Raw genomic sequence first — 27204 nt, 5'->3', positions numbered from 1 at the left:
CAGAAAATGAAGAAGAAGAAAAAAACCCCACCTCTTCTTCAACCAAGGTTGTGTGCGAGAAAGGGCTGTTGCCCAACCCCATGCCGATCTCGGTGTAACCTGGGGGCCCACGACCATGTCGTCACGAAATTGGAAACTCGTCGTTTGACACATTCCCATTTAATCTTGCCACTGGAAGGACGTGGGGATGCAACGAAGCGAAAGAAGGCGTCTAGAAAGAGCGGAGCTCCCTCCCCCCAATGATGGAAGCATTCCGAACGACCCATTTGTTCCATTTCGTCCCTCTTTTTTTTCCTTCTTCATCTTCTTTCCTCTTCGCTTGACGAGCCCGGTGGGCACATGGGCACACGAGCCCATACGGCAAACGGGGGGGGGGGTTCCGCCGCAAGGGCCGCAAGGCTGGTATGCCGGGATAGCGTTGTCGGCGTCACGAGCCGCAAAAGGGGGAAAAAAAGAATAAGAGGGTCTCGGTCAGCGCGAGATGACTTGAGACGAAGATCAGACCGAAACCATTCCGCCGGGAAATTTCCATTCCACGAACCGTGCGACCCCCGTCGGTGAGAAAGAGTGGGCGAGAAGAGAGGGAGAATCCCTCACCGTAGTCTCCATACGATGTGAGCCTCTCCATAAGTCCGTCCACACACGCCCTCATGAGAGCCTCATCCATCAACCCCCCCAGGGGACCGTCATGTTGGGAACGAGAACTCGAGGGAGTGAGGCAGGGGAGGGGGGGGACAGACGGAAGACTTTGTGTCGACAACCACACACCCCCCTTTGGTTCGCTTCTTCACCTTGGATCCGTTCCGCTGGGTCATTCAGCCAGCCAGTCACCCTCCCAGATCCGTAATGTGTGATGATCCCGATGCCTGCAATCCCACGTAAAGAAAAAAAAAGAAGAAAAAAAATCCCAAACCTGCGTTGCTCGGCCCTGGTCGCCAACGCGGAGGCGTCCCTTGCTCATTTCGGCAGCGCCGTCTGTCCGGTTCCCACGTTCGCGGTATCGCCAATGAACGACGAGAAGATCCTGGTGGTCTTGGTATGTGTTCACACTCTTTCTTCCCCCCCTCCCCCCCCCCCCCCCTCCGCATCTTGGCTCCAGCCTCGGGACCCTGCCCGTCTGAGGCGGAAGGATGGACGGGCAAGCGGTGAGGACGCATCATGGGGAAGAGGGGGTGCGAAAGTAAGGCTGCATAATGAGATGCTCTCCTCCTCTCCGTGGGTTAATTGCAGGGTGAGAGGGGAAAAGGGAGTGAGGGGGAAACGATCACGTTCACCGACTTCTTCGCACCGACTTCTTCGCGCCGCCGCACCGGCTGTAACGCGAAAATTAAGCTTCGCTGGAGGACTCCGCCGGCTCGCCGTCCGGCTCCCGTGAAAGCTGTCAACTCGGGAAAGGGGAGGGGGGAAAGCGACACATCGTCATACCCGCGTCTCCGGCATGGGAGGTTAAAGGAGAGCGCGTGTTAGCGTCAGGGCCCAGCGGCGTCCGGTCCAAACTGTCCCTGGCGCGGCGTCTTTGATGTCGTCCCTTGGCGTCCAAGACCTTCCTCTTGTTTCGCTCGTGGCACCTTCGTGGCAGCTTCGTGGCTAAACGGGAACGAATGTCCCGCCACAAAAAAAAAAAAAAGGGGGGGGGGGCTAGGGGCTCAGGGCAGGAAGACGGCGTCCGTCGCGGCGTCGTTCGTATTGTTTAGACGGTTTTTTATTTATTTAAACAAATGCCCGGCACGCGCTCGTACAGACGCGGACGACGACATTGACGACGCGCGGTGTAGTGGGAGATGTGATCGATCGCGATCCCGGGGAAAATCGACGGTGCCTCCTCTCTAACTCTCACCAGTTACGTCTGCTTCTGCCTCTGCCTCTACCTCTGTATCTGCATCTGCCTCCCTTGGCGTTCGGCTTGGCTTCGCCGTGCCCTTCTTGGAATCGTTGCTAATTGTCCAACTTTGGAAGGGAGGAAGGGGGGGCGTCTTGTTTCGTTTCGTTTCGTCAGTCCGTTAGACCGTCCGTCCATCACCATTCCCCAGATGCCCCCCTTTCTTCGTCTGATGTCTCCTTTTACAGTTGTTCTAACTCTGGCCCAGGGAACCGGCCGTCGCCAAGAAGAGTCTCTGGGAGACGCGTCCGTCGATGCTTCCATACGGCTCTCGGGGCGCTTCCGTCGGCGCCTCAAGAATAGCACGGGACCGTCTCCGACACGCGCAACACTGACCATCGTGTCACATCGCGGTCCCGCACACTATTTTCGGCCTCTCATTGTGTCATTTGTTCGTCCTTCCCGGATGCTCGGGCTCAAGGGCGCCCCCAACGTGAAAGAGCCGCTTCGCCACACTCGTTTCGTGCGCGATTGTCTTCTTTCCCTCGCGCTCTCTCTCTCTCTCTCTCTCTCTCGTGTCTTTTGGTGCGACGCCCCTCTACTTCCGGTTTTTCCTGTTCCTGAATCCGTGTCCCCCCTGTCCCTGTTGAACCTGTCAAAGAAAACGAAACCGCCGAAAGATTTTGTCGAATAGATAGTTTGTGGAAACCCCCGATATGCCCAACCCAGAACCGCAACCAACTCCGGTGCCTCTGCCGGGATGATGCCATCTCTCGTTCGAACATTTTCTGCTGCAAGGGTTCTACTGTAAGAAGGAGAACCCCCCTTCCGTGGAAACTGGAGACGTCCGAATCCGCTCAAATCCGCTCATGACAGGCTGACCCAGCAGTCCGTCACCAGAAACCGGCGGGCCGGGTCTGGTATGCGGGTCGGCAGAGCAAGTCCGGCGCCCCCCCCCTCTCCCCTCCCTCCACGCGGTGCTGCTGATGTGGGAGTAGCATCGTCATCCGGCTCCGCCCCGGAAACTGCACCACACTATTGTTGGCACGCGCACGCACGCGCACACACACACACACACACATACACCGGGCGGATGCCCACCGTTCACCGAGTGCCGGAACCCGGTCAGGGTTCCATTCTCTCGTAAACGGAAATGGGACTCGCGGGAAAGAAACTTTGGGGAGGGGCGAAGCCTGCCGTGTGCCACGCTTATCCTGCAGATGCAGCGTCGCATCGACCGCGTCCCCGTGACAGTTCCAATGGGCCGGTACCATACAAACAAGACGTGGGGACAGCGGTTAGGATTGCTTCCCTGAAGTCGTACTCCGTCACGTTCCTTTCTTGATTGACGGTGGGAAAGGATGGATAGACGGATGAATGAGTGGATGGAAGGGGGGGCGTGTTTGCATCGTCACCCGCTTTCTTCTTTTCTAGAGACGCCGTCCCGCCAATACCACAATCATAAGACCGTAAAGTGCTTGCATTCGCTAGCCGGTCAATATTGCCCAGAGCTACCGGAAGCTTCGTTCAGGAACGAGAGACACTTTTCTTTTTGCCGGGAACAAAGGAGTCCCGTGGTTGTGCCTGTGTGCCTGTGTGCCTGTGTGCCCTCTGCCCGGCCGTTTAGCCGGGAAAGGGAAAGCCAGCTTGGGCGAACATGTCTCTCGATCCCGGCGATGATCCATCATCATCATCGGGGTAGATAGATTGGCCCTCCTCTAATTTTGTCTTGTGTCTACCCATTAGCGCCAATCAGAGTTTCTTTTCCCTCCGGTCTTGCTTTCTCTTCACTTCCTTTAGGGGATATTACAGGCTGTAAGTGTAAGCCTGACTCAGTTGTAGGCTGCAAACTTGCAAACTTGCAAAAGGAAACCCCCCCCCTCCCTACAGGTATTTCGGCCGAAGAGCCCGCATCGCAGCATCGCGCCAAGCTTTTGGGTCACCACTTGCTTCTCCTCCCTCCACCTCCACCCGTGATCCGTGACATCTCTCAACGCCGGGAAGCTGTAATTCGCACGACAGAGTCTCGTCACCTCTACAATGGCAATACAGGTATCTCCCTCCCTCCAGTCCCATCCCGAGGCGGGCTGCCCAGATTAGCAATCCCAGGACGACTGCTGCCTTGGAGAAGACCCTAGTTGGTTTGGCACCCTGGCCGCTCTGTGTGATCACTGATCAACCAGGGAGGGAGGGAAGGGGGCAGAAACTGCTCGCAGGCGCTGGGTGTTGGTTTCGAGCGCATCTGCCACACCCCCCTCCTAGAAACCCCATCATCTGATCGATGATTCCATCACAAACCCTGTTTCTTAGGCTCGTCTCTCTGGCTTGGTGCTCGGCCGTCCGGTCGGCTTCCTTAGCTCTTCCGCCCGTAGTGTGAGGGCGCCGTCGGAAACTCGTAGCGCTCGGCAGCTCGTCGACAAAGCGACCTGCCGAACATGATGACGATCTCTCTCCCTTCTCTGCCTCTTATGTTTCGGGATCTTTTTCAGTCTCTTGCTCTCTCTCAACCGTTTGTCGGCCGTGCACGACGCCAAGTTGTGGTGCAGGTCAAACCAGCCTATTCGTACCAGGTAACGGAAACGCTTTCATTTTGAGATGTTCGTATACTAAGCAAAGACTAAGCAAAGTGCAACACCCCCCCCCCCCCCTCCCGATCCACGGTAGACATGTCAGACCCGTCCTGGCCCCTCGCACCGTTTTCAATCCCAGACGGACGGACGGGAGGGTGCCTGAATGTTGAAGAAGCCGTCAATGGATGGTGGCTGAGACGGTACCCAAGACACGGAGAGACGCCGATTGATTGATTATCTGGGGAAGCGATATCAACCTTCCGGCCGGTGGTGTCAATGGTTCCGTCTGATCTGACATTGATGAACGAACGGCGGAGTAGGGGGGAGGGAGGGGCACGATAGAGGAGACGCGAATTTGGATGTTGCGCGGACAAAACATTGGCATGTCTCAACACCTCGCACCATGATGTGCCCCCCTCTCTCTGGACCAAGTGGTTGAAAGGTCTGAAGGGGGTTCGGCCTCATGAGGCATGATGTATCTATCGTCGACCGGCGACGTCCCCGTCACGACAGTTGTTGGGGCCGATAGAGGGTGGGCTGATGATCAGTGCAACCGGCGCAGCATCACGACACAGCTCCTTCGCACCACCCGCGAGGACGATTCTGCGACAAGTGGGGGGGGGGGGGGGAGGGGACCTGCCATTCAGGCGGCGAGTATCGGGATGGAGGCACAGATGGCTGAAGCGCTTGATGCGACTGACTGACTTACTTACTGGCTGACTGAGGTTCATCGTCGCCCGGACACACGGAAACAAGTGACAGGCTGCGATGGGCCGAACCAACCTCGGCATCGCGCCATTCCCGATCTGCCTTCAAGCCAAGTCTCCTGCAGGTCCCAGCAGGACTGGTTAGGCTCCTGGCTGTGTGCTGCTGTGGCGTTTTTAGAGTGTATTGTACATCGTCGTCGTCGTCGTCGTCGTCGTCGTTGTCGTCGCGCTCGCCCGACGTGAACCCTGAACCCACCCCTCCCCCTCAACCAACTCTGCTGGAAATGCCGTCGGACAATCACCGCAAAGGGAATATCGCATCCAATATATGGGAGCAAGCGAGGGGGGGCGGATAGCAGTAGTGGTGATATGTGACTTGCAGACTGCAGGTATTCCGTCATAGATTGTACAGCGGCTGGCGCGTCGTAAAGCCAAGCCGCCCCGCCCGCCCTGTTTCTCCTCGCTGTGCCTCCCGCACGCTCGAGCACGAGCGCGCGCGAGAGAGAGAGAGAGAGAGATGGATGGTGGCATTGCCGCCTGAGTTGAGGCAACTGATAAGATTCACAGGATGCTCGCGGTGCTACGATGCTGAGCCTGGTGCTTGCGTCTCACGGGGGGTGAGGAGGAGAAAGTCTCGGGGAGCTGCATCATCGATTGCGTGACCGTGGCACACATCTCATTCTCACTTGAGTCTCAGACAAAATGCAGTTACGGTCGACTTGTTCCGACAGCTCGCTCGCTCATTCATTCATGTCATGCTTTGGGCCCCGAGGGCGTGCTCGCACCTCGTGTGCTATGTCTCTTTGACACTTTGTTTGACGTGTCTCTCTCTGGTCATTGTCGCCGCATCCGCTCTCTTTCTCTCTATCCCCCGTCGGCCGAGAGAGCCCCCATCAACAAGGCAGACCGGTGGCCAAGCCAGCCTCGGCAGACTCGGCATCGTCCGTCTCGGGAGAGACAACCAAGGCCATGCTCGTTGCGTAACCAATGAGATGGCAGAGAGGGGTGTGTGTGTGTGTGCCAGGCAAATGGTCGGTAGACTGGACTGACTGTACCTGTACGATGTAGAGAGAGAGAGAGAGAGGCATCTGAAACATGCTCTTTTCCTCGCTCTCCGCAGTGACACGAGTGCGACGCAAGTCCTCCATCCCCCCTCCCCCCACCCCAAAGATCAAAGATGACAAAGTGCTGTCTGAGTGAGTGTGGGTGTCCGAGCTTTGAAAGCCCGTGTCCGCTGCGTTGGTCAGTCAGCCGCCGTGTTCCCACGTGGTGTCGAGCAAGGGGCCGGCTGGAGAGCAGCACCCACCCCTGACGATCACACCATAATGTACAGCATGTCGAGCAGGGGGGGGGGGATTGTTCCCAAAGCGGGCGGCAGCGCAAGCCCAGTCGGTTACGCGCTGTAGTTGGTGCACCTGCCTGGTGTACATGCATGCAGCTCACGGCCAGAAGCAAGTGGTGAGCAAGACATACCTGTATCTGCGCAAAGGCCGGAGAGCCCAGTGTCTGGCGTCCAGAGGCCTGGTCAGCTGAGATGCCTATCCTATCTGATACCGTTAGTTGCCAATAAACCAGCTTTCCGTCCGTCCCAAAAGGATCAACGACCGCTACTGCAGGTACGAAATACAGTGGCGAAAAAGACGCAACGAAAAGAAATGTATCAGTATTTCCCGTCCGTTTGATAGGTCCTGTCCACTTTGCGTTAGCTCGCCCTCGCTTCCCGAGACAGCGTACTCGGCCCCTTGAGGCCATTATCAATTTCTCGCCGCCCGCCTGCAAGGGACGAGGGACACGTCGCAGAGGGACATACAGATACGGTCCAGGTCGGGTTCGTGGTTTATTCTGGGTTTCCCGATGCAGTCTTGCCACGGACGGGAGTTTCCGTCGGTTTGCCTCCCTCCTCTCCGTTGCCGCCGTAGGCGCCTGCTATCACAACTGGCCGCCTCCGTATCCCGCCGACGGAAACTCCGCCGGCCGAGCGATGTTGTGTGTGTGTGTGTGTGAGAGGGAGAGAGAGAGAGAGAGAGAGAGACGTGTTCCGATGCAACCATTTCAGGTAAAACATTGAAAAGTTTGCTTAACTGTCCCAACTCCGGGCCCGCGGCACCCTTTTGCCCCAAGGGTACGGACACGACATCTGAGACGAGATCCCGCCCCCCCCCTCCCTCCATCTTCTTCCCCCACCCTCCATGAACTCCGTCTGCGTCAAAGTGTCCGCACGTCCCGTCGAAACGGTGGCCTTTTACGGACATGCAGGGCCGTTCTCGTCCGATCACTGGATGTCGACATCCATCCTCTTGACAGACACCCTGCTCGTACGGGGAAGCGAACGTTGCCCGTCAAGTCCAATCCGACTGGGTGGGGGTTTCAAAACGGTTGGTCGACCAGTAGGCGCTGTACCTCGACGACGACGGCGATATCTTCTCGGATTCGTTTCCTTAGTGCGCCAATGGCTTGAGGAGTTGAGATGGAACGACACCGTCGTGCACACCCTCTTCGAACGCGCAACCCATGACGGCAGACGGTCATGTGGACTCGCGGCCGGGGGTTGCTGTTCGGCAGTAGGATCAGCTCTGCCTCGCTGCCGCCAGATGGTCAATCAATTCTAAACTGTCAGCTTATGGCGGGGTAACGGGTCAAGATCACCACGTTGTCAATCTCCCCCCCCCCATGCTCGGTGAGCATCCAAGCTGGCCCTGTTACCTGTTATCGGGAACGAACCCTCATGATACCCCGTCAGACCAAGATAGTGCGATGGGATGCACCTCCGTCCCCGTTGGGGATGGCTCATCATGCTGTCCGACGGCACGGATCAGAGTCACACAGAGTCATACTAGTCTAGCCTAGTTGTAGTTGCTCGTCATAGTCGTCCGACCGCCAGAGTCTGTGTGCTGTGGCGGCTTCAACGGGAAGCGAATCTAGCGCGCTTTCTGCCTATCAACAAAGTCGGTCCGCGAGTTGTCATCGGCCGAATCAACTCTGGTTAGGCCGTCGTTATCGTATAGCATTATCTTCTTGCCACTTGGTCCGCAGACTTATTGATGGTGTGCACCAGTTCCTCCAGTCAACCCGTTCAAATCACCGATGACGGTGTTCGGTGTCCGTTTGTTTAGAGCTCCGAAACCTTCTCACCGACGCAAATCTTCCGGTACCCGCTTGGGATGTATCTCTCCGAATTGGACGCCGGTGTATCCGTACAATGAGTGAAATAAGCCTTCCATCGCGTGTCTGGCAAGGTTCGGTGTCAATGTTTCCGTCCAACAACGACAGGTACAATAGAGAACAAATAACATCCTTGCTTTAGGCAGCCCACTTGAAAGTAATCGTATACCATGATCGGGGTTCTTGTTAGCCTCTCCTCTGAAAGCAACGCGTCCGTTACAAAACCCACCCACCAAAGGTTACTTTCGAGACAGCCTACCTACGTCTAATGGCATGTGTCATGTAGTCGAAAGCTACCGTATCCCTGGTTGTCCCTGTTGTCCCTGGTCCAGTAGCCTCGGCCGGAAAGTCGATAACAAACCTCCGAAGCCCGGGCATCGTGGCGATTGTGACATCACGCGCTCGATCGAGGCTGCCGTCTTTTGTTTGTTCGGACGCTATCGTCATCGTCGTCGCTGTCGTCGTCGAAATCGTAACGAGGCAGATATAATTAGCTGCTGAGCCACGCCAAGGAGAGTGTGCGACGGTCAAGACGAGGGGTTGATAGGAACGCGCAAATTCTAAATTGACGCAGACGCCAACTGATGTTCATGCTTCCAATAGTTTGGCAGGTTGGTAAAGCTAGCTTTGGACTTGTTGGCGGAAATACCCAACAACCCGAGTCATTCATTCATACGTTGCGCGTAACGTCGTAACCGCCCCTCTCCCCTCCCAAACTAGCCGCAGGCCTTTGGACTGAGATGGCTTCTGCCATTTTGGGTTTCCCTGAGCTGGTTTCAGTTATTCACCAGCCTGGTTGAGCATTGTGCTGGCCATGCATCTTCAACAACCGCTGCCCATGGCCCTTTTTGGATCGACACTTCGGCGCCATGCCGCGGTAGAGCGCTGGAAGCCCGGGACAGTCCCGGTAGACGGTACGGCGGCCGACAAGCGTATCAGGCCCCGTCCACGAAACCGGAGCATCCCTACCAGGTTGCGTAGACAGTCTCATCGACAGTCCAAAGATAGAGTTCAGGTTGACCATGTCATTCCAACTTCCGAAGCGTATACCCCCCAACCTTGGCATATCTTCAACCTTGGAAGCACGTGTCTGAACCATGATTCCTGAATCACTTTTCGTTCTCGTGATGGACAGGCGGTGGAGCTCTCACGAAACAACCGCTTATTCTTGCTGCACTCCTCTTCGGATCTCGATCTGTGATAAGAAGCCGTCTTATGATCGTGGCGCGTCTATTAAGAAAGACTTGGCTAGTTGGGGCACACGAAACAATAGGCGGGGAATAGCTCCTTGCCCGGTCGTTGTTTGTCAGCCTAGCATACGCTATGCATCCCAACAAATGACAGAAGTGTCACTGATCGATCTGATGTGGGCTGTCATCGTGCCATCAGTCTGATGATGCTGACAAGGAGCAGCAGCTCCCCGTCGCCCTTGGGCACACCCCATGTGCATGTGAGTCACCCCGGGTAGCCTCAACTTCCTTGTCCTAGTGGCCGCTCTCTTGCGCCTCAAGACGCGTCCTCCTCGGCGCCAGGATTAGGCATCTGGGTAGAGCTGATCCAGTTCTCCATACTGGCCTGGCCGGCAGGGTGCTTGGCGTTCCCGGCTCCGCTCGAAGCTGCTAATCTCAGACCTTGCCTCTTCTTGACGACGAGGCAGAGCACACGGCCATAGATAGCAAAACCTTCGTATGAAACGTCCATGGCCATCTTCTTCTTCTTGTCATCATCATCATCTTGCTCCACGTCAGACCCGGTCTGGTGCTGCCCCTTGAGACGCTTGGACGGCCGGAGTACGTCGTCCTCGGATTCTATCTCAATTGCCGAGGCCTCCGCACCGGCGTCATCATTCGAATGCACCTCGGAATCAGCGTCCGTTTCGCGAGCTTCCCCGCGCTGTCTTTTTGACCGCCGAGGCCGGCTCGTTTCATCGACAGCGGGGATGCGGGAAAGACCGCCCGAGTCGCCTTCGGACTCGCTCTCTTCCCGAATTTGCACCGTGGCACCGGGAGCCTCGGCCTCCATGTCCAGGTCGATGGGTGCGTCGTTCGTTTCGCCAGTGAGCTTGTTAGAATTAGACTGCAGTTTGCCGCTTGTTTTGTCGCGGAACTGCTTGTGCTTAGTGAGCAGCGAGTGGCGTGTACTCGTCTCGGTCAGGAACATCGACACCTCAAACTCATCTGGTCAATGCTATGATCAGCCAACCTTTTCCGGTTCGAAGGGTCTGGACCAGGCCGATTGCGACCATGAAAGCTGGGTTGTGCGGCAGTGACAGTGACAGCTAGCAAAGTTGCGAAACAGCACGACGAACCTTGGACGACGACATCCTTCATGCTCTTCTTCTTGGAGCTCTTCTTTCTAGTGCGTTCCCTCTCCTTCTCCTCGCGCAGTTTCGGCAGTACCAGTGGACGGACGCTCTCAATAACTTTGGGCAAGATGGGGTTCCGCGGGTTCAGAAGCCAGGTCTGTGCCAGAGCCGGGTTGTCGAGATAGATGCGACACTCGAGCACGGAATACTTTGTGATTCTCAAATACCGACGGAGCGGCGCCATCGTCGGGTGGTTTTCGAAGCACAAAACCAGGTCACAATAACACGTGTGGGTGTGTGTGTATAGTATGAGACTAGACGCGGCTTTCGGTGTCCAGTCAAGGCGTTGAGTAGCTGATGCGACGCGGCGAACCTTGTGGATGATTCGGGCCGAGGCACCTGTACGGTAGAGATGTGTCCTCAAAGTCAACGGGTGAGAACGGCAGGTGATGTTGTACTTGTATGTGTTTCTGCAAGGAAGCTGTGGTTTTTAAGCCGAGCGACTGAAGCTTGAGATGACATGGACGGAATGATGTCGAGTAAGTGTGCCCCACTCTGCTGGTGTACCTTTCCTGGGCCCACCTGCACGCCATTGCGGTCGGGAAAGGGACGTGTACTTCGGGCCAAACAGCGTGCGTGCGTGCCGTGCCCTTCCCTTCCATTCAGAGTAGGTTCGCCTGTGCGGTTGCTCATGTGGGGCCGCTGCACAATGCAGCAGCAGGCAGGTATCTACAGTGCTTAGGTATCTGAGAACATGCAGCGGATGTGTAACCTCAGGCATTCACTTGACACAATTGATACGCCCCACTAAAACTTTTATCGGAATCGCGCGTCCTCCACCTCCGGAGCGTGTTGCTCTGACCAGTTGGAGCTATCAAGACCTCACTCACCACCCCAAAATTCAAAGCTACCGTCCGCAGTGATGCTTACAAAGCGATCATGTCGAAGTCATGGGCATCGACACTGAGGTTACCTAAATCTACCTTTCCGTAAGCTGTGATCCCGCTCCGGCCCTGCCGCCCTCCGCCCCGATGCTGTCCCTCCGTCCCAACCTCAGCTGACCCGTCACCCGGGCCCGTCCCAGACCGCGCCCGCTCCCGCAGTTCCAAGCCGACTACCTGCGCCGATCCGCCGACGACTTTTACAAATGGCAGTCCTCCAATGAGTCGAGGCCCGGTTTCACCCTGCATGACGGTCCCCCGTACGCCAATGGAGGCCTTCACGTCGGTCATGCCTTGAACAAGATCTTGAAGGACATGATCAACCGGGTCAAGGTCCAACAAGGTTGGACACACTCGGCCATTCTGGCCTCTGTCAGTGGGCTAACATCGTCCTTGTAGGCTACCGCATACGCTACAGGCCTGGTTGGGATTGCCATGGTCTCCCCATCGAGTTGAAGGCCGTCGGCACCTCCGGCGGCAAGGACATGACCGCCGTCGAGATACGCAAGGCCGCTAGACAGCTCGCCTCTACTACGGTGCTGGAGCAGATGGACGGCTTCCGATCATACGGCGTCATGGCCGACTGGGATTCGCGATGGACGACTATGGACCCTGATTTCGAAATACGGCAGCTGCGCCTGTTTCAGCAGATGGTCCGTCGAGGCCTCATCTACCGCAAGAGCAAGCCCGTATACTGGTCACCGTCCTCGAGAACCGCCTTGGCTGAGGCTGAGCTGGAGTACAACGAGAACCATGTATCGACGGCCGCTTACGTGCGATATCCCATCATCGGCGGGCCGTCCTTGGGCGGGTTCTCGGGTCAGCTCTACGCCATCATTTGGACCACTACCCCCTGGACACTCCCGGCAAACAGGGCCATTGCGATCCACGACGATCTCGATTATGCAGTCATCTCTGTCAACGGAAGCGCCTATCTCACTGCAGTTAGCCGTCTCGAAGCTGTTAAGGGTCTCTTCACCGAGGAGGAACCCCAGGTCGTGGTGGCGTCGATCAAAGGCTCCGAACTAAAGGGCTTAAAGTACCGTAACAGACTGCAGGGCGCCCAATCCGTTGCCCAACCCATTATCCATGCAGACTTTGTATCGGCCGACTCTGGAACCGGCTTGGTTCATGTCGCTCCGGGCCATGGCTTTGAGGACTACGAGGCTTGTGCAGAGCTCGGCATCGACGCCTTCGCGCCCATCGATGACGAGGGAAATTTCACACGTGAAGCCTTCCCCGATGCCCCCGAAAGGTTGACCGAGGCTTCTTCCATCCTCAAGGGTGGCAGCAAGGCTGTCCTCGCCCTGATCCAAGATGACGTCTTGAACGCCGCAAAGTACAAGCACAAGTACCCCTATGACTGGCGGACGAAGCAGCCCGTTGTCATGAGGTCCACGGCCCAGTGGTTCGCCGACGTCGGCAGCATCAAGGACGATGCCATCAACGCGTTGAAGGAAGTCAAGTTTGTGCCGCCTTCGGGGCGCACCCGCCTCGAGAGCTTCGTCGTCGGCCGCAGCGAGTGGTGCATCTCGCGTCAGCGGGCCTGGGGAGTGCCCATTCCTGCTCTGTACGATGTCAATGGAGATGCTGTGGTGACAGAGGAATCTGTCGACCACATCATCTCCGTCATCCAGCAGCGCGGCATCGACGCCTGGTTCTCCGATGCTCCTGATGAACCTGCCTGGTTCGCTCCGTCTCTCAAGGGGCAATACCGCCGGGGCACCGATACCATGGATGTCTGGTTTGACAGCGGAAGCAGCTGGACCGAAAGCCGCGGACAAGCCGACGTCTACCTCGAAGGATCTGACCAGCATCGCGGCTGGTTCCAGTCCAGTCTGCTGTCCTACGTCGCCGCCCAAAGAGCTGAGAGCGACGAGGCATCTCAGGCGCAGCCCAAATCCCCGTTCAAGACACTCATCACACACGGCTTCACCTTGGATCAGGCCGGCAAGAAGATGTCAAAGTCGATTGGCAACACCATCACGCCTGCCCAAATCATGGACGGCACCTTGCTGCCCCCGATCAAGGTCAGGGGCAAGGACAAGAAAGCCGGCGCGGGCCCGACATACGAAGCCTTGGGCCCGGACGCGCTCCGTCTGTGGGCCGCTAGCTCCGAGTACACCAGAGACGTCGCCATCGGCCAGTCGGTCTTGAAGTCTGTCCACACGATCTTGGTCAAGTACCGCACCATCATCAAGATGCTGACCGGCTCGATGCACGAGTCGGCCCGCACCGCTCCGGCTACGGCCCTGGACCACATCGCGCTCGTGCAGCTGAAGGACGTCATGGAGGAAGTCCACAGGGCGTTCGCGGCGCACGAGTTTTACAAGGCCTTCAACGCCCTGAATCGCTGGGTCGCCAACGACCTGTCGGCCTTTTACCTGGAGGCCATGAAGGACCGTCTCTACTGTGGTGACGGCGGCGGCGTCCTGGAGCCCATATTCCTGGGCTTCCTCCGGATGCTGTCGCCTATGACGCCCCTTCTGGTCGAGGAGGCATGGGACCATCGTCCCGACTACATGAAGGCGGACAGCACCATCCTCCACCCTCTCTACGCCCCGCGCGACGCGCCAATTCATGACCGCGCCCCGTCAGCTATCGGAGAGTCATCCATCCGCAGGGACCTCCCGGTGCTCATGTCCGTCTCCGGCGCCGTCAAAGCGGCGCTCGAGAAGGGCCGTCTGGCCAAGGTCCTCGGGTCGTCGCTCCAGTCCTCGGTAGTCATAACCACTGAGGACCAGGCGGTCGCCGGCGTGCTGGGCAAGTACGGCAACGAGCTGGAGGCCATGTTCGTCGTGTCGTCCGTCGAGACGAACGCGGAGATCCCCTCCGAGAGCGAGTGGCGCTACGATGAGGCGTTCGAGGTCAACGGCGCCAAGGGAACCGTGTCCGTGCTGCCGCCGAAGGAGCACAAGTGCTCTCGGTGCTGGCGGTACATCGCGCCCAAGGAGGACGCGCTGTGCGCTCGCTGCGAGGATGCCGTGTCGGACCTGTAAAAATGGATAAATCCGTTGTATAGATGTGTATAATAAAACGAGAAAGATACCCTCCATGGTCACATTCAGCCCTTGAACAGCTTACTTCTAGGCTAAAGACGTACTCCCCTTGAACTATATCGGAAGTATAGCTTAATAGCTGCCACACAGGGGGTTGTGCATGTTTACTAAGCCTCGTGTCGAAGGATGGTTGAATTGTGTTGCAACACTGAAAGATCCAACCCCGTGTAAATTTCAACGCCTTTCCCGATGTCGCCCGCTAAACACTCCTTTTTTTCTTCTTCTTTTTTATATATAGGTGACGACGCATTGCCGCACTTTACTTTTGGAGAGGCTGGCCCATACCGCCGTACGTGACCATCTTGGTCACCTGGTACTCGGAGATGCCGTACAGCGACCCCTCGCGGCCGAAGCCGGACTCCTTGACGCCGCCGAACGGCGAGGCCGGGTCAGAGATAAGCCCCGTGTTGACGCCGACCATGCCGACCTCGAGGTGCTCGGCGATGCGGTGAACGCGCTGGATGTCACGGGAGAAGAAGTAGCCCGCTAGGCCGACGTTGGTGGCGTTGGCCAGCTTCACGACCTCGTCTTCGGTGTCGAAGGAGAAGAGGCCAGCGACGGGGCCAAAGGTCTCCTCGCTCGCCATGGCCATGTCGCCGGTCATGCCCGTGATGACGGTGGGTTCGTAAAAGTTGGCGCCCAGGCGCGCGATCTTGCCGCCGCCGACGACGACCTTGCCGCCCTTGCGCTCAGCGTCGCGGATGTGGGCCTCGACCTTATCGACGGCGCGGTCGTGGATGAGAGGGCCATGGGTGGTGCCGTTGTCGAAGCCGTTGCCGACCTTGAACTCGCGGACCTTGGCGGCGAACTTGTCGGCGAACTCGTCATAGACGCCGCTCTGGACGTAGATGCGGTTGGCGCAGACGCAGGTCTGGCCCGAGGAGCGGAACTTGGAGGCGACGGCGCCGGCGACGGCAGCATCGACGTCGGCGTCATCGAAGACGATGAAGGGGGCGTTGCCGCCAAGCTCCATGGACATCTTCTTGAGGGTGCCGGCGCACTGGCGCATGAGTAGCTTGCCGACGTTGGTGGAGCCGGTGAAGGAGATCTTCTTAACGGTCGGGTTGGCGGTCAGGGCCTCGCCGACCTCAGGGGTTTTGTCGAGGGCGGTAACGATGTTGACGACGCCCTTGGGGATGCCGGCGCGGTGGCCCAGCTCGGCAATGGCGAGGGAGGTGAAGGGGGTCTCGCCGGGGGCCTTGCAGACGACGGTGCAGCCGGTGGCGAGGGCTGGGCCGATCTTGCGGGTGATCATGGCGGCGGGGAAGTTCCATCTGCCGTCGTCATGTCAGCGTCGGGGATCCCCTCGTCGTTGCGCGTGGCCTTTGGAAGGGGAAAGAGAGGGAGAGAGAGAGAAAAGAAAACCTACGGCGTGATGAGGCCACAGACGCCGACGGGCTCCTTGATGGTCCACACGCGGTTCCCGGGCACGGAGGAGGGGATGGTGTCGCCGTAGATGCGGGGCGCCTCCTCGCTGAACCACTCGAAGAAGTTGGCGGCGTAGGTGACCTCGCCCTTGGCGTCGGCGACGGGCTTGCCGTTCTCCCAAGTGATGAGAGTGGTGAGGTCCTCGGCGTTTTCCATCAGCAGGTCGTACCACTTGCGCAGCAGCTTGGAGCGCTCGCGGCCGGTCTTGGTGCGGAAGGTCTCGAAAGCCGTGGCGGCGGCGGCGATGGCGGCGTCGGTGTCGGCCTTGGCGAACTCGGGGCAAGAGGCGATCTTCTCGCCGGTGGCCGGGTCTGCGGGTGGGTAAGTACTCTATGCGGGATAGCTGGGAGGGGGAAAGGGGCAAGATGGTATTGGGCCTACCGGTCACATCAAAGGTCTTGCCAGACTTGGCCTTGATCCATTCGCCGTTGACATAGCAGACGTCCTGCTTGAGCAATGACGGGTCTTTAAGCTGGTGTGTGCCCGTATGTCAGTATATTTGTGAGTGAGCTGCTGGGCTGGCTGGGCAGGGCAAGCAGGGCCAATGAGATAGACGGCCGGGGGGTTGTTGTCACCTTGGGAACCATGGTGGAGGCGGCTCTCAGTGTAAACGGGATAAACGGTGTCTGGGCAGACCGGAACAAGCTTCTTGGGACAAATCGTGACGCCGGGGCGACTGCTCTTTGTAATGTGATGGGCATAGTGGTGGAGAGAGGCGAAGTAGGAGAAGGAGGAGGAGGGTTGAGCCGTTGAAATGCGGGGAGCGAGCGTCTGGTCTTCAGATCGAGTTTGTGCTTCACACTTAGTCGAGGGATGTGGGGGGGGGGGGGGGGGGGGGGAGGACAGGGTATGCAAAAAGGCTTCTCTGTCACCGAGGGAGCTTGCAAAAGCGCAATTGAATGTGTGCGATTGCTTTCCGAAATGTGTCGTGTTGTTTGAGGCTCTTAATTGGCAAAAAACGGTGATGGTCAATGGTTGATTTGCTTCTAAGCGACACCGGAGGCAAGAGACGGAGATGGAGAGAAGGAGAGGAAGCTTCAAAGGTGTGGCATCCGGGGTGACGCTCGATGACGTCCCCCCACTTTGCCAACCGGCCCGGTTGGGTCGACCGCGAACCGGCACCTCTATCTACCTACCTTAGGTACGGGTGTGTGATAAGATAAGGCCCATTGCCGGGGTGGGGCCACTAACAGATCATTACCTACCGCTGTCAGTGGTCACGGCCCGGCAACGAGAACCAGTCATGAATAAGCTGTTCCCTGTAGATGAACCCATCCGAGGTTCCTACTAAGGTGTGTCCGGCCATCACTCTAGTGTCAATTCACTTACTCACCCAACTCTCAATTCAGTCAACTCCTTTCACCTCATCTCACTCACTCACTCCTTAGTAAGTTATCAGTTCAGTCCAGATGAGACGCATCGCATTTAAATAGTGTCTTCTCATCTGTAAAGAAGTGGACGTGGAACCACACAAGCCAGCATGCGTACTCGCTCACTCTCTGCATCAATATCGGACGCAGAATGACGCCAACCGTATGCCCCTGTCGCGCCCGGCTTTGCCCAGTGGCAGCCCCCCCCCCCAGGTGTTCGTCTCATCAATCCGTCCGTATCGTCGCGCGCGAGTCTTTTCCTCCCCCAAAGGCCCATCCTTTGCGCCACCGTCACCAAACCACAGTTTGTGTTCCTGATTTCATTCCAGACCCTACCTACTACTTTCGTCACCCTCGCGATGGGGTTAGAGGGGGAAAAACCAACCATGGAGAAGGCAGGAAGGCAGGACCTTTTGCTTTCCCGGGGGGCCCTTTTGACAAGCATACACACCCCAGCCAATATTGTAGGCTAAGCTTATGCGCTGCCGCCACACTCCCAGCGATGATCTCGCCAATTTGGATTGCTTGTCCGACACCGTATGCCGTCATGGCCTCCTCGCCTTACACTGCAATCCCTCTTTCCTCGTGCAGCGTGATAATAGAAGACGAAAGGAAATAGGAGAAAATCGGGCTTAAATCCCCACGTCGGCAACCTTTGTTGGCCATACGGAGGAAGATTATCGTCATCTCAACCCCATCATCGTCGGACACTTATTGAACAACTGCCTCTGTCTCATCATGTCCGTCGCTTTGCGGACCGTGGGCTCAGTACTGGCCGATGAGCTCCATTGCTTGTTCACCACTTTCTCGCCCGTGTTCAACGCCGTGGCATGGTACTCGTACCTTACCAATGCCGTCGATGACATCGCGGTGATTGGAGGCATAGTCCCCAAGCCCACCCCCGGGCCCGAGAAGGCGAGCCCCGTCTTCGATGCCTTTGTGAGCTACTCGCTCGAGTTCGCTTTCTTCCCGGACTTTGCCGGTATGCCTTGCCGCCGCTCAGACTGCCATTCCCACCAAGTGTCGTATCGTATCGTAGCTCAGACGCTAATCGTGTATGTCAGGAAACACTTCCTCGCCGAACACGTTCTCGGACAATCTGCTCGCCAACCTGGGCGCCCTGCAAGGCGTCCGCCCGTACATCCGCGTGGGGGGGAACACACAGGACTACGCCCTGTACGACGAGTCGCTCCCGTATGCCGTCGACGGCACGTACGACTTGGAGAGATCGAGGGACTATCCGACCACCATCGTCATCGGCCCTTCCTTCTTCGAATCCTACGGCACCCTGGCCGACACAAAATTCACCCACGGTTTCAACCTCGGCCTGGGCGCCAACCGCTCCGAAGGGTGGGAGACCCTCAAGGCCACCGTGCCGCTGGCGTGCCGAGCCATCGGCAAGGATAACCTGGACGTCTGGGAGTACGGCAACGAGCCGGACCTCTTCTCCACCTCGGCCCAGGGTCCCGTGCGGTCCTCGTCGACCTGGGACGAGGCCGCCTACGTTGAGCAGTGGCTCAACGGCACCCGCGAGATCGCCAACGTCCTCGCCGAAGCGTGCCCGGACTTCCCCGCCCCCGTCTTCATGGCGCCCTCCAATGCGGGGACCGCCAACGCGCTCCGCGCGCCCGCGCAGTGGGCCGCCGGCCTCAACGCCGACGCCAACGTCGCCGTCTTCTCCACCCACAACTACATCAGCGGCGCCGAGAGCCCCGGTGTCACCCTCACGGGCACGCTGATGAACCACACCCGGACGGTGCGGTCCGTCCAGGCCCACGTGAGCGAGTATGCCAACCTCACCACCCGCTTCGATGACGTCCCGCCGCACATCCTCGGGGAGCACAACTCGCTCTACAACCAGGGCAAGCCGGGCCTATCCAACTCCTTCGGTGCCGCCCTCTGGGGCGTCGACTTCAACCTCTACGCCGCCTCGCAGGGGATCAAGCGTAGCCATATGCACATGGGGACCGACTACAGGGTTCGCTCGCCCCCATTCCCTCCTTCCCCCACCTCTCTTATCGGAAAATGCATGTACCCTTTGTAGAAGCTGACACTCCCTCTTGACAGTACCAAAGCTGGCAGCCCGTCACCACAGAGACGACCCCCATCGGCACCAAGGCGCCTTACTACGGCAACATCGCCGTCGCCGCCTTTCTCGCACCTCCCAAAGACGCCGCCTCCTCCTCCTCCTCCTCCTCCTCCTCCTCCTCCTCCTCCTCCTCCTCCTCCTCCTCCTCCGTCCCTGTCTCCGTCGCCCACATCCCGCTTGACACCGACAACGAGCTGGCCGCCGCCTACGCCGCCTACCACGGCGACACGCTCGCCCGCATCCTTGTCGTCAACCTGAGCCCCTACAACTCAACCGTCAACGGCACCGGCACCACCCCTGCCCTGAGCCCCGGCGGCCGCAGCATCTCCGGCTACAGCTTCGAGGTGCCCTGGGACACGGGGCTCGCCACCGTCCGCCGACTGCGCGCCAACGGCAGCGACGCCGTCACGGGCATCACGTGGGACGGCTGGAGCTACAACCACGAGCTCGACGGCGGCCGGCCCGTCCGGCTGGACAACGTGACCGTCGGGGAGTACGCCCTGGTCTCGAACGGCCAGGTGGCGTTCACCGCCGCCGCGAGCGAGGTCGTCATCGTCAGCCCCGTCGGCGGGTGTAGGAAGAAGCGTTCCTGAGGGGTTCCGGTCGGTCGGCAGTTGTAAATATCAGGGACTTCTTTGCCATGATGCTCAAGTCGTTCTAGGAGTCGATTTCCCGGCCTTTCCTCTTTATAGAAACAAATTTTTTTTTAAAAAAAAAGATGTCTTTGTCACGCATAAAGGTGTCGAAAATTCGAATCGCAATCGTCTCTCGTAAATCATCTCCAGCGAGCGTGTCAACAGTGCTGTGTGTGCGACAGGTAGATCGTTCGATCAAACAGTAACATAACCAAGGGGGGGGGGGGTTCGGATTGCAAACAGTTGGATTATAAACAGTCTCAGAAAGAAGTCAAGGGTATCAAGAGTACCAGTAAGCCTACACGCAAACAAAAAACCCTGCCCAACCTAGGCCAATAAGGCCATGAAACACCCTCCCATTTTGAACAGCTCAACCAAAAGAGAACGTTTGGGCAACTCCAAAAGACGCCAATGCCCCGAATCCGCGCGTGCATACCACCACCACATTGTTAGCCGACTAGTTCAGCCGAGGGCTCTTCCTGCGAGGTCCCAGGCTCGAAGAAAACAGCGAGGGGGGCACGTTCTCCCGCCCCTCGATGGGAAGCATGCTGCTCTGCTTGCGCCCCTTCTGCACGTGCCTCGTCGACGTGCGCTTGCTGAAGAGGAGCGGCGCCGTGTTCTCGTTGATGGACATCATGCTGGCCGACGGGTCGTAGCCGAGGCTGCCGGTGGTGTTGGGGTTCACTTCGCGAAGGCTCATGTTAAAAGGGGGCATCTCCGAAATCATGCTGAGGGTCGACATACGGGTCGACGCGCGCGCCGGCGGGGAGCGATGCGTGTCGTTGTCGACGTCCGGGAACACCATGCCGTCGGATCCGGCCTTGGTCGGCGTGGCTCCGTCGCTGAGCTCGGCCAGGAGAGCCTCGTGCGCCTCGGTCCGCGGAAGGTCGGTGGGGTACTGGTACTGAACCTTCATAGGGGTCTCTCCCGTCGGGCGGTACTCCTGGATCGTCGTCGATTCAATGTCCTCGCGCAGGGCCGTCAACGGCTTTGACAGCTGCTGCGTCAGCGGGTCCAGATCCTGCTGCATCTCCTCCGTCTCCGTCTCCATCTCCTCGCCCAGGTCCTTGACGCGGTCGAATGTCGTCTTGAAGTGGCTCGAGATGTTGTCGAAGGAATTCTCCACGGTCGCCGACAAGCCCCGAATCGACTCGCTGTGTTGCTCGTGGTGAGATGCATTCTCGGAACGAGCACGGGTGACAAAATCGTCCAGCGCCTCCATCTGCACATCGAGGTCCTTCAGCTGCTCATCCACAACGCGAACAGTCTCGGCGTGAACAGACTTGGTGGTTGCTTGGATGGTGGTGCTGTGCTCCTCGGCGGTCTGATCATGTTTGTTAGCATCTTCCCAAGAGGGGGTTAAGGAGCGCGTGTGTGGTAGACTTACGCTCCAGTCATCCCTCAGCTTGTTCTTCATGGCGTCACGAGACTTGGCCATGGTTTCAAGGACCTGCCCCTCCTTGGCGTCTAAGGCATCCATGTCCTCGGAGTAATGAGCAACGTTGTCCTGCAGGGATGCATTTGAATCCAAGACGCTCTTCTGCAGCCGCGCTGTCTTTTCGGCCAGTCTGGTCTCCTGGGTTTCCGCTTGGGCATGGATGAGCGTGGTGATCTGGGCCAACAGGTTCTGTCGGTCCTGGGCCGCCTGCTCCCTCTCCTCGTCGAGGACTTGTTGCATCTGGGCAGAGATGCTCTCGTTCTGCTCGACAATGGTGTCGGTTGCGCCTTGGAGTTGTTGTCTGAGTCTATCGGACTCACTTCTCTGCTGCGTGATGTGCGCCATGAGGTCCTCAAAGATGCTCTTGAACTCCTTGCCCAGGGAGCTGTATGAAGAATGCAGCTGCACACGTGTTAGCTGCGAGGGGCAAATATGGAAAGTCTTAGTTTTTTTCTTACCTGTTGATGGAAGGTGTCAAGCTCGCTGAGGACATCAGCAGCAATACGCTCCGCGGCGGCGGCGATGGCCTGAAGGCTCTCGCCAACCTCCTGCTTGACGGCGTCACGAACGATCTTGATCTCCTCGAGAACGTCGTCCATCTCATCCTTGGACTTCTCCTTCTGCTCTAGAAGCTCTTGGCGTGATGCTGCAAACGAGTCCAGTTGCTCGTCGAGGAAGCTTTGTGTAGAGGAGAGCTTCTTGAGCTCCTCCGTGACAAAGGAATTCATGCGCTCCGATATGCCCGAGATGTTTTGCCGTTGCTTGTCCTGGAAACTCTGGACTCGCTGCTCCACCAGGCTCGTCACTTCGGATACTTCGGCCTGCGCAGTGCCCCAAGCGCTTCGGTTGATGGATTGGAGGTCGGACTTCCGCTTGTTCTTGGCCCGGAGACCATCCACATCGTGCACCGTTTTCTGCAGGGTAGCAATAAGCTCGCCGCCGACCTCGGCCAGCTTCTCCTCCGTCTCTTGGTGGGCTTTGCGAAGATGCGTCTCCTCAGCAAGGCTCCTTCTCGTCGCATGGAGGACGACCTCCGTCTGCTCGAGGACACCCTGGGTCTCGTCGAGCTCGGCCTTGGTGCCTTCGTGGTCTTTGCGCAAGCCCATGAAGCTGGACGTCAAGGCAAACAATTCCTGGACCTTATTTTTGAGGTTGCCCTCGAGTGTCTCCATCTTGGCCGCCTGCTCCTCCATGACTATGCGTCGCGATTCGCTTTGGGCCGTCATCTCTTCATACGATTCGTTTGACAGGTAGACGCCGTTGCGCTGCCGGGTCGTGATCAGCTCGCTCTTGAGCCTCTCGATTTCTGTGGCGAAGTCCCTGAGAAGCATGCGCTTGTTGATCATGGCGTTGAGTTGCGGCTTGTTGCGGATGTTCTTGGCCCTGAAGGCGTAGTCGAGTGTTGAAATCGTCTCCTCGAGGTTGCTCTTCGCTGGCGAGATGGTGGCGATGATACACGTCTTGGTCTGCCCTCCCAGGGAGTCTTGCAGCAGACGGGTGAGCTTCGACTCTCTGTAGGGGATATGCTGGTTCTTGTCGACCAGAGCATTGATGACGCGACCAAGCGTCAGGAGACTCTTGTTGATGAGGCCCGCCTCGGCGGCTCGCTTGTTCTCGGCACCGGACCGTTGAATATTTTCGCTGCCGGCCAAATCGACCAGGTTGAGCTTGCCGGCGCTAACGTAGTCCTCATTGCCGTCCTCTCCCTTCTTTCGGACGTAGGCGGTGACGGTGAAGACCGTGTGACTTCGACTACTGAGATCGTTGCACTTGGTCGCAGCGACTTGGCGCTTCAAGCTTCCATCCTGGAGAACCTTGATGCCCTCGCCGGCGGTCCTAATGTGCCTCTCCTCCATGCCCTGGACCACCGTGGTCGCGTGCCTCCTCGAGGTGTCGTCAAAGATCTTGAGCTTGGGGCCGTCGTCGGGGGCGATCAGATCGCGCAATTCTTCGTTGTACAATTCGATGAAGGAGCACTTGACGCAGCTTTCCGTGTCCTCGACCTCGAGCTTGTTGAAGAGGGCGTGGAGAGCCCTGGGGATGATGCCCGCACCGTCCGAGAGAAGACCCAGGGTCTCTGTCATGTCTCCTGACATGGTGTAGGTCTTGCCGGTGCCGGTCTGGCCGTAGGCGAAGACAGTGCAGTTGAAGCCAGCGAGCATCTGTATCGTGTCAGCGGGACGATGGAGGATGACGAGCAAAGGCGCTTGGCGAAACAAACCTCGTCCAAGATGGGCTTGACAACGTCGTCGAAGACCATTGTCTGGTCTGCGGCAGCAGAAAAGACGCGGTCAAAGTTGTATGTCTTGTTGCTCAGAGCATTGGGGCCCAGCTTCAGCTCGACATCCTTGCCCTTGACGCCGTCGGCCTGGACGACAACGGCGCTGTTTTCGCGGACCTCGCGGTCGTTGCGGCCTCTGCATCTGACGACGACGTTGATGTTGGTCTCCTGGCCCGGGGTGTCGAAGTCATACTCGCGCTCCTTGCGCTTCGTCGCGTTCGTGGCGACGGAGGCGACAGACTCGGCGGGCGAGGCGGCGCGGTCGAGAGTCCTGGAAGGGGCGTTTTGGTATCGCAAGTTGGACGTCCGCGTTCCCGGCCGCACACTGGCGCGAGCGGCGGCGCCGGTGCGCACGTTGGACGAGGTCGGCCTCGTCAGCTCCCGTCTGGAGCTCATGTTTAGGCGGGGAGGGAGGGTTTTGGTGTGAACAGTCGAGGCTTTCGAGAATGAAGTATGAGCCTGAACGTAGCAAAATTAAACCACGCAAAAATGGGAAACAAAGATCCTACTGGAAAAAAACAGTAGGCGCGTGCTGTGTGATGTGAGATGTGTGTAATGCGTAATGGGTGCCGAGTGTTGTGTTGTATTTGCACCTACCTACCTACGTATTGAGGTGTGGTGTGGTTTGCGAGGCGTGTGTTTACAAAAGTTGCCAGGGTTGGTAAATAGAGCACATGCACCAAGTGGATCTAACCACTCTGATTGGTTGAAGATAGTCCCCGTCTCCCGGACAACGGGCCCACTAATTCCTCCGCTCGCCTGTTTTTCTTGCTGTTTTGGTCCAGCATCCCATCCTGGCATCTTCCGATTTCTCAATGATGGGCATTTGCTGGCACGATGGAAATGGAGGCTGATCGCCTTGGGCGAAAACAATCCAGCTCCTCCCTATGTGGCTGGCTCCCTCTGTCCTTGTAAAGTGGGCACAATCAGAATGAAAGGAAGGCTTGCTACACTACCTAGGTATGGATACTCGGGCATACTCGGATCCCGAAGACAATCGTTGGTAGTAGCCGCGTGATGCTCATCGTCCTTATCAAGGCTCATGCCACTCGCACACCTCAAATCCTCAAGAGCCGAGACTCATTCGCATCAACGTACCCGGCCATATGGTTCCGTTGGCGCGCTTCATCTCAAAGTTGGCAACAGCTGTGAATCCCTGTCTTTCGTACCATCTACCACCGTCTGTCAGCTTTGCTTCTTGCATGTCCCTCTCCAGGGTCCAAGAACTCACCTGACCAACTTCTCCTCATTCCCAGCCCACGCATCGACGTAGAGCGCCTTCATCCCCTTCTCAAGTCCGTAGTCCACTGCTCGCCTCAGAAGCGCCTCCCCCGCTCCCTTGCGGTGATGCCCTGTTCTGAAATCCGAGACCAGCACATCGATATACACGAACCCGACTTTCCCTTCCAGCTCGGCGCGGATGGCGTCCACATGAAACTGAGACTCGACATGTCCCGGCAGCCAATCGTCGCGAATGAAAGCCGTCCCGACTGATAGCATGCGCGTCCCATCGTCGGCCGTCCGGTAGCGAAGGCCGGGACACCCCGCGGCGCTGTGGGGGAATGGTGCTGCCGCCGGCTCGACGTCGACCTCGGCGACGAAGATCCGTAGGGCTTCTCCTTCTTCGGTGATGCGGTACGCTTCCGACTTCTTGACGTCGTTGGCCGTCTCCTCGACGAACCCCTCTTTCTCGCTGAAGAGAGACCCCCACATCTCGCCGCTGCCGATCGCCGCGAGGTGCGGGATTGTCGAATCGAACGCTTCGACGATGAAGGGGGCATCATGAGGGACGACTCCCCCGTCTCGTACCCGTATATTGCTCATAGTTGAAGGGGCCAAAGATCGGAAAATGGACGTTGTGTTGCTGATGTTAGCAGCAGGTTGTATGGTTAGGATGAGGAGAAGCTGCCAACATGGAAGCAAACAAGAGGCACAGCATGGAGGTCCCAACGTGTAGCCAGATTTTTGGCCGCCATCTCGCCCACCATACTGTGTGATACTAACCAACATAGCCTACTCGCCCAACACACTTCGACACCCGCTCCCCCCGCCCCCTCTGAATTCGAATGCATGGCGACAACGCCATTATGTGTTTAGGATGCAAGCAAGCTGTGTTTGGTCACTATCTGCTAGCAGCGGCTAATAGTGAACATGGCGAGAACCCTGGAGTGGACACAGCCGGTAAGAAGCCAGCCGAGTACCTTGGTTTCCAGAGGATAAATGCACTCTCACAAGATAATACAAGATTGAGGGGAATGGAAGTGGTGGCTGAGTAAGAATACTGTTTGCCTATATTCGACCGGAACATTTTGGTCAAGCAAGGGAGACTCGACGGCGAATGCCATCGGCTCACCTGATGCCGCCAAAACAGTATACTGATGACAGTCTCGAAGACTGCTTGGTAAGCATCCATCTCACACGTCTCAAGGAAAAGAATGCTTTCTCAACCACACACTAAGCCGAGCCATGTAATGGGCGCGCTGTTATCTGACATAAGCGACACTGAAGTGTAGAACTAGTTGAGTCCTGGAGAGTAAAACCACGACCGGCCTGTTTGTGTCATGGTACACCCGAAATATTCGGGTTGTCAGTATAGATCATAGCCCATATCGGAGACACACCAGCATCATGTTCTGCCGGACCCTTGCTTTTCCACAGTAAGCATCAGCTGCAGACAATGAAGGGGCGTCCCTCGATATCGTAAAACGCATCTGAGCCGGTAGGCATGAATGTGGAGTCGTGGGTCCAAGCTGCTCATGCTCGCATCGCATGTTTAGGGACTCGCTCTGTCTTCTTCTCCGGGCTTGACGGTTACTGCAAAGGCATAGGGTTCTTCTGGGAAATGAAAGCAATAGCCCTTTGGAGAATTGAAAAGTGCGGGTTATATCAATGCTATAATCCTTATGTCGATTCGATGGTCTGATGTGACTTTGGCCGGCGGTCGTCGTCGTCCGAAGGGCGCCTTGAAGACTGCATGCGATCGCGTGGAATGGGCTCATGGCATACAGACAGTGGTTCTTGAATAGGAGGAACCTAGGATGAGCCTAGGACTAGCCAGTAAAGCGATTCTCGCACAGCGCGTCAGCTGCAGGCCACGGTTTTTGAGAATCTGCGTCGGAATCCCAACAGGGCTACAAAACGACCAGCCTTGGCCGGGAGTCAGTGGTGTGAGCCCAGTCCTCAGGAACTTCTGTGCTTTGCAAGGCGAGTCTCGGGTCAAAGATGCCTGGCCGAGTTATGCACCGGAGATTGCCAGTTCAAGGCATTTCAGCATGGCCTGGAAGGGCGCTGTTGTACGGGCGACCTTGGATCGTGCTCGATGCTACTGCGAAGCGGATGATTCTCAATTCACCGCGTCGATAGAATGATACGGGGAAGCTAAACCGTACTTTCAATGATT

At 57.6% G+C, this 27204-nt stretch overlaps 7 protein-coding genes across 7 annotated transcripts; 2 read left to right on the top strand and 5 right to left on the bottom strand.

The window, feature by feature from the left end:
• Positions 1-4470: 4470 nt before the first annotated feature.
• Positions 4471-6550, bottom strand: CDEST_12122 (uncharacterized protein). The gene has a single exon (XM_062928278.1). The coding sequence runs from the start codon at positions 6528-6530 to the stop codon at positions 5961-5963; it is 570 nt and encodes a 189-aa protein (XP_062784329.1). The 5' UTR covers positions 6531-6550; the 3' UTR covers positions 4471-5960.
• Positions 6551-8437: 1887 nt separating this feature from the next.
• Positions 8438-11136, bottom strand: CDEST_12121 (uncharacterized protein). Its single transcript, XM_062928277.1, has 2 exons — positions 10567-11136; positions 8438-10435 (listed from the first exon to the last, which is right to left on the bottom strand). The coding sequence occupies exons 1-2, from the start codon at positions 10805-10807 to the stop codon at positions 9765-9767; spliced, it is 912 nt and encodes a 303-aa protein (XP_062784328.1). The 5' UTR covers positions 10808-11136; the 3' UTR covers positions 8438-9764.
• A 136-nt stretch (positions 11137-11272) lies between these two features.
• CDEST_12120 (Putative aminoacyl-tRNA synthetase, class I, isoleucine-tRNA ligase) lies at positions 11273-14503 on the top strand (the record flags this gene model as incomplete). Its single annotated transcript, XM_062928276.1, has 4 exons — positions 11273-11288; positions 11429-11552; positions 11648-11847; positions 11904-14503. 4 exons carry the CDS (start codon positions 11273-11275, stop codon positions 14501-14503), a joined length of 2940 nt encoding a protein of 979 aa, XP_062784327.1.
• Positions 14120-16998, bottom strand: CDEST_12119 (Putative succinate semialdehyde dehydrogenase, aldehyde dehydrogenase, cysteine active). The gene is made up of 4 exons (XM_062928275.1): positions 16567-16998; positions 16373-16463; positions 15933-16302; positions 14120-15837 (listed from the first exon to the last, which is right to left on the bottom strand). The coding sequence occupies exons 1-4, from the start codon at positions 16690-16692 to the stop codon at positions 14823-14825; spliced, it is 1602 nt and encodes a 533-aa protein (XP_062784326.1). The 5' UTR covers positions 16693-16998; the 3' UTR covers positions 14120-14822.
• A 346-nt stretch (positions 16999-17344) lies between these two features.
• On the top strand, positions 17345-20043 carry CDEST_12118 (Putative glycoside hydrolase superfamily, beta-glucuronidase; the record flags this gene model as incomplete). The annotated part of the gene is made up of 3 exons (XM_062928274.1): positions 17345-18343; positions 18426-19339; positions 19429-20043. Exons 1-3 carry the CDS (start codon positions 18100-18102, stop codon positions 20041-20043), a joined length of 1773 nt encoding a protein of 590 aa, XP_062784325.1. The 5' UTR covers positions 17345-18099.
• A 268-nt stretch (positions 20044-20311) lies between these two features.
• CDEST_12117 (Putative kinesin-like protein KIF11) lies at positions 20312-24422 on the bottom strand. The gene is made up of 4 exons (XM_062928273.1): positions 23745-24422; positions 21982-23685; positions 21473-21925; positions 20312-21409 (listed from the first exon to the last, which is right to left on the bottom strand). Exons 1-4 carry the CDS (start codon positions 24198-24200, stop codon positions 20543-20545), a joined length of 3480 nt encoding a protein of 1159 aa, XP_062784324.1. The 5' UTR covers positions 24201-24422; the 3' UTR covers positions 20312-20542.
• Positions 24423-24870: 448 nt separating this feature from the next.
• Positions 24871-25628, bottom strand: CDEST_12116 (Putative GNAT domain, acyl-CoA N-acyltransferase; the record flags this gene model as incomplete). Its single annotated transcript, XM_062928272.1, has 2 exons — positions 24871-24976; positions 25036-25628. The coding sequence occupies 2 exons, from the start codon at positions 25626-25628 to the stop codon at positions 24871-24873; spliced, it is 699 nt and encodes a 232-aa protein (XP_062784323.1).
• Positions 25629-27204: the final 1576 nt, after the last annotated feature.

Source organism: Colletotrichum destructivum, chromosome 8 (assembly GCF_034447905.1).
Source record: "Colletotrichum destructivum chromosome 8, complete sequence".
In the NCBI taxonomy this organism is placed as follows: Eukaryota; Fungi; Ascomycota; class Sordariomycetes; order Glomerellales; family Glomerellaceae; genus Colletotrichum; species Colletotrichum destructivum.
This window is presented reverse-complemented; position numbering and strand designations above follow the sequence as displayed.

Coding starts and splice junctions, on each gene's coding strand:
- CDEST_12122 (XM_062928278.1), bottom strand. CDS start 6,530: ATGCATGTACACCAGGCAGGTGCACCAACTACAGCGCGTAACCGACTG.
- CDEST_12121 (XM_062928277.1), bottom strand. CDS start 10,807: ATGGCGCCGCTCCGTCGGTATTTGAGAATCACAAAGTATTCCGTGCTC. Junction 10,436..10,566: donor GAAGGATGTCGTCGTCCAAG/GTTCGTCGTGCT, acceptor AGCATTGACCAG/ATGAGTTTGAGGTGTCGATG.
- CDEST_12119 (XM_062928275.1), bottom strand. CDS start 16,692: ATGCCCATCACATTACAAAGAGCAGTCGCCCCGGCGTCACGATTTGTC. Junction 16,303..16,372: donor CAAGACCTTTGATGTGACCG/GTAGGCCCAATA, acceptor ACCCACCCGCAG/ACCCGGCCACCGGCGAGAAG. Junction 15,838..15,932: donor GTCTGTGGCCTCATCACGCC/GTAGGTTTTCTT, acceptor TGACGACGGCAG/ATGGAACTTCCCCGCCGCCA.
- CDEST_12117 (XM_062928273.1), bottom strand. CDS start 24,200: ATGAGCTCCAGACGGGAGCTGACGAGGCCGACCTCGTCCAACGTGCGC. Junction 21,926..21,981: donor TTGACACCTTCCATCAACAG/GTAAGAAAAAAA, acceptor ACACGTGTGCAG/CTGCATTCTTCATACAGCTC. Junction 21,410..21,472: donor AGCTGAGGGATGACTGGAGC/GTAAGTCTACCA, acceptor AAACATGATCAG/ACCGCCGAGGAGCACAGCAC.